Genomic DNA, 9,427 nt, shown 5'->3' with positions numbered 1-9,427 from the left:
GCATAAAATCTTGGTAAAAATTTATTCTCAAGCTTGCGAGAAGTGTTTACCGTAGATAGACGAGCACTTCGCCATTCCATCGTACGAAAGGAAAAAACTTTTTCCATCAAACTGCACCCATGTCTGTACGACTGGTATACCTACGTCTATTTGGCGAAGTGGTACCGATAACGGCACTCGCCCAGCCACCTACCATCCTCGTATAACCTGAAAACTTTTCAACAGCATCTCTCTACTCCGAAGTTTGTATTCCCTCACTCGTTCAACTTTCCATCCATCGCCCACCATTTCGAGGTTTGTTAATTGCGTCAAATTCAGAACGTGGATCAGGGGGATCCGTCCTTCAAACTTTGACACGCGGATTTAATTTTATCCCATCCATTTCGACAACCTGCCATCGTATTTAAACTCATAAAGGCAAATGCAAAATACCTGCGGAGGGAATACAGATGTTTGACCGTTTCAAACGGACCGTGAACAGATTTCCGTTAATAGAGAATAAAACAAAAATCTACCCTCCGGCAGATTTACGTCTATAGAGATAACGTTTATGCTTCAAATACATCCGCAGACTAGGGGCGAATTGTGGAAGTCACGAAAAATTTGGCAAATTTAAAGATAAGCAGAAACCATTAGGCCTGAACACTAGCCCTTCAAATGCAGTGATAATCACATGAATGTAACTCCGTGAAACTTAAAACCTATACAGTGTGATACTATAAACTCGATGTGCCTTACTCATCGGCAACTGCGGTAGAAACAGATATTCGCTGTTGAATCCTCGCGAAAAGATTGTAAAGAATAGCGTCAATCGTTGTTATATGCTTATATAAATACCAAAAGGGGAGGATTTGTGTGCTTGTTTAGGTACGTAGCGAGAGGTTCAATCAAATGGACAACGAATAAATGAATAGTGGGTAAACTTTTCATTTCAACGGAACATCGGAGTGCAGGTGTCACGTACGGAGTGGGCAGTGCGGCTACAAAACGTATAACGTTGCAAATTCACGAAGCCGAAGCTAGCAGCCAGAGTTAGCAGCCAAACGTGTTGAAATTTTTGGAAATAGAAAAATACAGTTCAGTTTTATCCTCAGAATTCTATAAAAATATTCGGAGTTCAAGGTACTACACAGAATTTAGATTTTCGGACTTCACTGCCTTATTCGAATGAACATCAGAACGTTTGGCGGCTAATTCTGGCTGCTAGCTTCAGCCTCGTTGCAGATTCGACGTGAATTGTGGAAATACGTAAGTTCAAAATCACAAGATGTCATTCGAATTTTATTCCAAGCTTCTTATCATCACGGTCATCTACTTTCTACCCATCTATTCTGCACATTTGTATAGTACGCTACACCGTCATTCCGCGTACAGGTATCGCATAATTATTACAATAAACCTGAAAAAGGTACTCCTCAATCATCTCTGTGATCTGACCCCAGGGGGTGAATGAAACCAATCTCGCTAAGGATGCATATCACCATAAACATGAAGTAAATGCTGTAGAGCATGAAGCCGTAGGATCGTCGGGCGAGGTAACTGGTTGTGGTAAGGTAAAAGGCCGAGGCCATAAGTGAGCACAGCAGAAAGGCTATGCACCCGGGGCCCATGGCGCTGGATCTTACGTGAGTTCGCAGGTTGTCATGTTTCGCCGCAGCGAGTCCGTAGGTCAGACCCATGCTCAGGAGGGTGTTGAACAACGGCCCTCCGAAACAGGCGGCGAACCCCATTCGCGGATAGCCCCGTCTTGCTATCGCCACGTTTGATATGAGGTCTGAAACAATGATAAAACTGAATGCTCCGTTCCGCTTTGATCTGACGCCACGTCAACATTGACGGATTTATATGCTAATATGGCTGTGAGAAAGGTGAAGTGAATCTGTCTTGGGGTGTTTCTTTCTCTTTTTTTTTTTTGTCTTTTTCTTGGATCGCGTCTCACAAATCCTTCTTCCCAGCGTCTCGAGAGGAGGCCAGTGAGCCGCCAATAGAATGCGAATGAAGGTGAAAATTTCCAATGAACTGACCGGAGAGATTCTTGAAAATTATTCTCACTCACCACCGATGCTGTTTCCCCATGCAAGAAACATCATTCCTAAAGTGCTGTCGGATATTGTCAAAGCGGTCCCTATTGTGTGGAGAACCGAGTAGACTTCCTGAGCTATCAAATATACAACTGCCATCGCTGCGAAGAATCCCAGGAACGCGAATGCCTGAATTCATTACAGAGTGACTCTTCTGTTCAAGGCATTTCAACTTACGATGTTGCTAATAATGCCTCACGTTGTGATACTTCGGAATTCTGTCCAAATCAGTTGCGAAGAAAGCGAACACCCCGGTGCTGATCCCGACCACCAAAGCCAATCCGTACAAGGGAATGGGTCCAATAGAGTACGACCAAACTGCATACCTCAAGACAAAATACACGTGGTTAGCTCATTACTCGGTCTTCCATTCGACTCGTGACTCCTTCGTTTTGAGAGTAGATCATCATTACCGCCGAATAGAAAGGTAATGGCGACGGGCGTTACGCAGAGCTGGGTGCAGTTGAGGAGCTTCGACCAGCCTCGTTTCGCCGCGGTCTGATTCACTACGGGAATCAGGAACTGGAGGAAGACCATAGGGATCGCTCGAAGGACTATGTAAACGCGCGACAACTTTGAAGCCTCCGACCAGTCCTCCATGTTTATGGGGGAGACGTCAAAAACGAATTCTCGAAAGAGTCCGTGGGGTCGGCGAGAAGCACCTTCGTCGACGTTCGCTTCCTGCATCGTATCGTCCTTGGCCAAGACATTCTTCCGCTCGACGTCCAACACGATGTCTGAATGTAACCCACGGATTCAAGATGGTAAGAATAACCTCGCGCCTGAAGGATCCTCTTCGGACCGTACATTTAATCTTACTTCCAAATCGATGATCGAAGTGGATAGTTTCGCCCTCGAACTTACCCAGTTTTGATTGTAATCCGACAGCTTTGGCGCGTGTGGGTAGCCGTGGGATGAGAGTTTCGTCCCGATTATCCAAGTAAGTTTTCAGCACGGTTCGGTCGTACAGGCTCGGTATTCGACCTGAATTCAGAGCTCAGTTAGAGGCATTTCTGCCACGAAGGCTGACGGAATTTGCAGGGATGAGACTGGATCGTTAGTTGTGTCATACCAACCTTCCGTCACGTTTCTTCTGCTGTCAATCACCTGCCCCATGACAACAACCACGATAAATCCGATGTAGACGAAAATGAGACCTTAGAAAAACGAAGAAGAAGAAGAAGATCAGTTTCGCGGGTTCGGAAAAAATAGTTAGAGGAACGTACTCATGGCTTCCCACACGTGGACGGACTCGTCACCTGTAACGTAGGCTATCCAGCACACGGCACCGATGTAAAACATCGTGTCGCGGATATACGGGCGAAACCTTACTCTGAACGGCTGGACGACGGCTATGGAACCGGCTATAACCGTGGTAACAAAGACCCCGGCGCCAATGAGCTCGTTGAACATGACCACCGTCTCCTCGGCGGGCGCGACGAGGGCTGTAAAGATGTCGGGTGCTCCGTTGCCAAAGGCGAGGATCGTCACCCCGGCGATGTTGTCCGAGAGGTGCATTACCTCGGCGATAATACTTAGAGCAGGGCAAAAACTGATTGTGAAAGGAAAATTTAGTCAGGCTGCATGTGATCTGGCCCGCTTTCGCGTCTTATATGCCACCCCTTACAAATTGTCGGCGGTAGTTCCCAGGATGAGGAACAAGTAAAGGAGCCACAACATGTACAGAATAATTCCAAGAGTGATTAATGCTGTGTGCTCCGATGAAAATTCGCAGAACAAACTAGGTATGTACTGTATTGCCGCGTCCGTAAGACAGTCCGACGTTTTCTTCGTCCATTCGCACCTTTCCGCGGCTGGGATTTGCCACACATAGCCGCAATCGTCCTGAAAGAGTTCCAGAAAAAGAGAGCTTTCGTGGATGTCACAGTCGTGTACCAAAGACACTATTTCCACCGACGAACTCTTACCTCATCTACCTCAAGACCACCATGTCTGGCGACAATCGGCGGAAGATCTGAGGCCATTTAAAAATATTTTTCCTCGAATTTCACAGATATTTACAACCTACAACCTAACCTTATTACCTTTGGGCTAGATCATTGCCGCGCAGACGACATACCAATAAAACAATAAACGACGAATGTACAAAACTTGTCTCTGTACTTTGTTTCACTTCTCAAACGTTTCAAAGTGAAAATTTCATTAACTCGATTCAATTGTAGGTGCATAATGTTCTCGCATTGCCGGTAGAAAACACTATAGCTTCGTGTCGATATTTATGAACTGCGAGAGACGAGTCTGACTACCACAGATTTTTGTGATTTTTAGACTGATTTTATTATTTCGTAGAGAATTGCGTTGGTGCAAAGTGGGACAGCGGGGAATGAAAAGTGAACTTCCGGTTCGTGTTTTGCCTTTGCATAGTTGCACATTTATAATAGAACCGAGAGAAGATACAGTACAGAATTATGCAGAAACTTTTTCTACTAACTAACCAGCTATCACGTTGTAGAAGAAAAAGCTACGTACACGTGTAGGAAAAAGCACCCTGATGCTGCGATCGTTCGCACACCCCGTCTTGGCTCAACTTCTCCGAGAACTGCAGGCATCTAGATATTCTTGTTAGAATATTTGAACATAAAACAACGATTATCAGGACTACAGCGCAACACACAAATTCTTTTTCTCCTTGTCTCTGACTTGACATTTCTGTCGACGAAAAATCGCGCACAGCAGTTTATTAAGAATCCAGAAAAAGAAGGCCAAAGCACATAATACGCCGGCAACAACGTCCAAGAGTAGATACTGATACCAGACTAGCTCGGACGCTGCAGTCCTGAGAGCTCTCAGCCCGTGACGTAGAAGATACTCGACCCAGAAGACGGCATCCTCAAGTGGAGCCTGCGGCCGGTCGCGAAATCTCCTCGAGGCTTGCCTGGCGTGCTCGGCGTACCTGAAAAACAGGGTAAGAAAAGTCGTGGACGCATGGGGCTAGCTCGATCGGAAATTGCCATCGAGATCTGGATTCACTTCACCTGTTGTCGGTCAGCAATCTTTTCAAGTTCTCGTAGACATAGTCGTGGGACGAATTGTAGAAGTCCGTAATCAAGGCGTAGCCCTACGCCACGCAATGGACTGTGTTGGCAAATTGGTCTGCAAAAAGTGGCATTCCAAGAATCGGAACTCCGCAGTACACGGCCACCTGAATGTCAAGGAGCCCCCCGTGGCTGAAGAAAACTCAAACGTTTGTATGGCCTGCAAGGGAGAAGGAGAAACGTTCTATAATCCGTATTAATAGTAGAAATGGAATTCATCGTGAATAGCCGAGGAGTGGCTGGGGGCAGCAATTTCAATTCTCACGGCTGATTGGATCGTCGGCCGACGGGCAACATCAAAGTTTGCAGATTTCTCAAAGGGTCAGGATCGATTGGATTACATATACATACACCCGCCCGCATATATACAGGTATAAAATGTGTATGTGGGTATGGTTTAGGCGGGAGGGCGAAGGGGGCGAAAGCTTACAGAGAACGGCGAGCTGCGGCGCCCAATTGAGGCATTTCACGTTCCTCGGTAATTGCGGCATCTCCCGTTCGTCGCATTTCCATAGCAGGCGCTGCGGGAGTTGACCGAACGCTTCTCGAAGAATGGCCATGTTCTTAGAGGGAAAAGTCGTGCTATTCAGCTGGGAACCCATGCTGAAATAGACGACTCCTTCCACCGCCGAATCCAAATATTCCCTCAGATCCCTCGGGAGCTGGGCTGGACCGGAGCTCGGAATGTGTATACTGCCGACTTCCTTCACTCCAGGTGCCAGGGCCCGTGGACTGGTCACGGAATGATGCGCGTTTACGAGAACCAGACCAACCTTGGATCGGAGGACGCCGAGAGACTGGAGGTCGAAGCTGAAGTAAGACTTGGCGATCTCGTAGCTCGGCCAATCCGAGCAGAATCGGTAGCCGATTTTGAAAGCCAACAGGTGAACCATGTTGATCAGTCTCTCGAGGAAGCTCATCCAACCGGGTATGGACTGAAAAAATTTGGAATGTAGCTGGGATTGTCAGGATTGGGCAAAGCGTCGGGTAACCAGGGAAGGGTGATGCTGGAAACGATGCCGACGAAGGAGGTCCCGAATTTTTGCACGAAGCCCAGGAAACAATCGGTTGCGAATATCTCGATGATCATCAGATCGAACCGCTCGTCATTATCCAGAAGCGCCTTAATCCCGGGATGCTCGAATACCGGCCTTTGTCCATAAATTCTTGGCGTCCAGCCAAACGTTGAAGTTCTGGACGAGTTTGAAGCCCACCGAGCCGATCATCGAAGGTAGGCTGTCCGAAATGTCAACGTCGGTAAAGTTCGGGATTTTCTCCTTTTGAGGAAAATGCGAGATGACTCAAAGCTCGTGTTCTCTTTCTGCCAGCATTTTCAGGAGCGGTTCGAACGGGATGTAATGACTCTTGGATTGGAACGGCATCATAGCCAGGATCTTCGAATCGTCGCTGAAACATTTACATTGCAAACAACTTACCTTGGATAAAAGTTGGCTGGAAGCGGAAGGTACTTTAACAACAAGGTATACCAGGTGTAATAACTCTTATTGGTAGATTCATGTATAATTTATTTTAATATGTTGGAACACCGCTTCTGCCAACTGTTCAAACAGACATGTTTATAGATATCTCATTTCATTAAGGGGTAACCATTGTGAAAACAAACGGAAAGCACTTCTTTTACAATTCTTATTTAGATCGAAGAAAAGTAAGTGAAATAATAATATTTACGCAAGTCATTAGGCATATATTTATATACAATACAAAAAATTATTGTTAGCATATATTGAAAAACTTGCAACACTGAGCCATTTTCCTAAGTCATGTTGAATTCTGTGGCCCGCAGTGTAACTGGTGCAAATTTGAATCTGGAAAAAAATTTGAAAAAATCACTTAACGTAGATTATCATAGCTACAAAACCTCGTAGGTGATTTTGAAAATATTGATTTTTTTGTAATTCTCTAGTATTTGAACAAAAATGTCTCAATTTTGACCACAAAAAGGTCACTCATTTCCTTATTATATTCATTAATAATGTTTAAATTAACTTATCTAATTGTTAAATTTTTTATATTTTTACAGTGGTTTGACCCCTCCAATGATATGTTACAGATAATTTATTTCAATACGAACCGGACTTTATAATATATATCAACTTATGATTTGTTTATTCTGTATTCAACAGCTTATTGATTACAACGGATTTTTTGGGTTTACTTAGTTATTACAACAATGACAATGACAAGATACTATACCTATGTTCGTATTTGTGGTATTCGAGGAATACTATTAAATTCCCTGAGCATCCTGAAACACATCATGAATATATTAAAGCCTGCCACGGAATCGCAAAAAATGAGCGAGTGAGAGAGAGAGAGAGAAAGAGAGGGAATCAAAATAGCGAAATACCGATTCGAAGTCAGAAAAATTTCGTCAAAGGAGCAATTCACTTTAACAAAGATTAAACAACCAACAGCCTTACGCGGGCAGATTGTCACTCTGCGGAGTAACGCGTCACGGCGTCGTTCAGAAATTGTCAGAATTCAGAGGCGAACGTCTAGAGGCAGTCACTAGCCGCCCCGGAGATTGATGGCAAGCCACGAAAGGGCTTCGCACCACTCTTGTTCAAATTCGGTAAGTCCCCTTTTCCCGGGGTCTCGTTTCAACCCCCGCGTGCAACGACGTCGTTCATACACACCAGCGGGAGAAAAACTTTCGTTTCGGGTGTTATTGACAAAAACTAGAGCACTTGAAGCTGGCGGGGGAACCACGGAGAAGAGTGGCAATCGCTTGTCTCAGGATTTAGGCAAGTTTGCGACGTAACGATAATGGGACCCAGATTTTCAGGGAACCACGGAGAACACGGTTCACTGATAATTTCCTGGCGTTTAATTAATTAATCGTAGTTAAAATCAAGTCATTACTCGGCCCAGCTGAGCTCGCCGTGGAAGATACGAAAATAGTGAGTCGTTGGGCAGGCGAGAGGGCGGTGCGCGGTGAAAGGATGCAATTAAGCGTCGATTGGACGAAAAGGTAATCGAACCACCTTGACAAGGTATGCCCAGGTCTTGCCTGGAGTCGGCGAAGCTCTCCGATAAACCCGGCTAATTGGCTCGGGATCGGTGCAACAACAATCTTGGATCGAGACACTCTCCCGGAGCTCTTCTTTCGGCGGCGACGTTGCCTCAGCTGGCAAAGGGCGATCCTCGACTGCATCCGAAGATTTAAGGCTGTTGTTGCGGTCGGAGCCCTTCTAATCGAGGAAACCTTCCCGTCGTGCATCTCTTTCGATTTCTGTACATACCCCGTGACTACGTCTACTCTGCTACAAGCTCCACCCTCCTTCATCCACCCCCGGCCCCGGGCTTACAGCCCTCGGTAGCATATATCAAGATTTCCAGCAACTTTTCTCTGAAACTCTTCCTCCACGGGGGACCATCTCGTAACTAGATTCTCCTTGTAATCATGTTGCGAAAATAAAAGAGGTGCCTTGATTGGTTTCCTCGCGAAGTAGCTTCCAGCCTTCCAGCCTTCCAGCCTTCCAGCTCCGAGTCCTCCTCTCCTTCCTCGTGTTCGTCTTCTCCTTCTTCTTCAAGTTATTTTCACCCTGCGATTCCTCGTCAACGCTCGTGGTCAGAGAGAAGATAAAAGCGCTCATCTTTTCTTTCGTTTTCTTCTCTGCGCTCCTCCGATCTACAGGGTGATTCGTTTTAATTGACTCTGAGATTTAGTTCCGAGATAACGTTAACGCTGCAACATTCTTTCAGGAAAGTTGCGGACGGTGGGTCGATAAGAGGGACATTCGGCGGAGTAATATATCGGATCTTTCATATCTGTTTTCCTTCCCTCCCTTACACGTCGAGCCATAACTTCAGCGACTAATGAACAGACATTGAGCTTCCGCCTTCCCGTCCGGAGAAAATAATCCACCAACTGATCCGTGTATTTTTGGACGATGAAAGTTGCTCATCGTTTAGGCAGGTATGTACAGGTACACCATAGCACCCGAGGCAATTCAACGCGTCTCCTTGTATTATATATTATTCCATTACTTCCAGCAACTCCAGCTTTTGTCCCCCGCGATTTATCTTCCATTTTGACGAACCCCGCGGCTCGTCTGCATACCGGATCCCTAGGGAAACGAGGCGCGCCAGCCCGGGTATCTCCGGAGAGTTGGTCTTGAGCGTTGTGCCCCCGCCTCCGCCGCCACCGGCTCAACTCGGGACAGGAATTGTTAAATGAAAGTGAAACAATGAAAAGCAAAGCCTCCCTCAAATTACTCCGCCCATCGTTTGGCCGGTCTTTGACGCGGAAGAAGAACAAAGGCTTGG

The 9,427-nt window shown here is 46.1% G+C and overlaps 1 protein-coding gene and 1 pseudogene across 1 annotated transcript; both read right to left on the bottom strand.

The window, feature by feature from the left end:
- Positions 1 to 632: 632 nt before the first annotated feature.
- Positions 633 to 4,066, bottom strand: LOC124406825 (putative sodium/calcium exchanger 7). The gene is made up of 11 exons (XM_046882452.1): positions 4,010 to 4,066; positions 3,709 to 3,926; positions 3,308 to 3,633; positions 3,158 to 3,238; positions 2,946 to 3,065; positions 2,441 to 2,818; positions 2,281 to 2,399; positions 2,057 to 2,210; positions 1,438 to 1,774; positions 1,323 to 1,331; positions 633 to 651 (listed from the first exon to the last, which is right to left on the bottom strand). Exons 1-11 carry the CDS (start codon positions 4,064 to 4,066, stop codon positions 633 to 635), a joined length of 1,818 nt encoding a protein of 605 aa, XP_046738408.1.
- Positions 4,067 to 4,700: 634 nt separating this feature from the next.
- Positions 4,701 to 6,907, bottom strand: LOC124406818 (annotated as a pseudogene).
- Positions 6,908 to 9,427: the final 2,520 nt, after the last annotated feature.

Source organism: Diprion similis, chromosome 1, assembly GCF_021155765.1.
Source record: "Diprion similis isolate iyDipSimi1 chromosome 1, iyDipSimi1.1, whole genome shotgun sequence".
In the NCBI taxonomy this organism is placed as follows: Eukaryota; Metazoa; Arthropoda; class Insecta; order Hymenoptera; family Diprionidae; genus Diprion; species Diprion similis.
The sequence above is the reverse complement of the archived record's forward strand: the minus strand, read 5'-3'. Positions and strand labels throughout refer to the sequence as shown.

Bases quoted from the DNA above. Each gene is read 5' to 3' on its own strand.
- LOC124406825 (XM_046882452.1), bottom strand. From the start codon at position 4,066: ATGGCCTCAGATCTTCCGCCGATTGTCGCCAGACATGGTGGTCTTGAG. The intron at 3,927-4,009 runs GTAAGAGTTCGT...GAACTCTTTCAG, and splicing joins GTGGTCTTGAGGTAGATGAG to GACGATTGCGGCTATGTGTG. The intron at 2,400-2,440 runs GTAATGAGCTAA...TGAGGTATGCAG, and splicing joins CGAGTCGAATGGAAGACCGA to TTTGGTCGTACTCTATTGGA.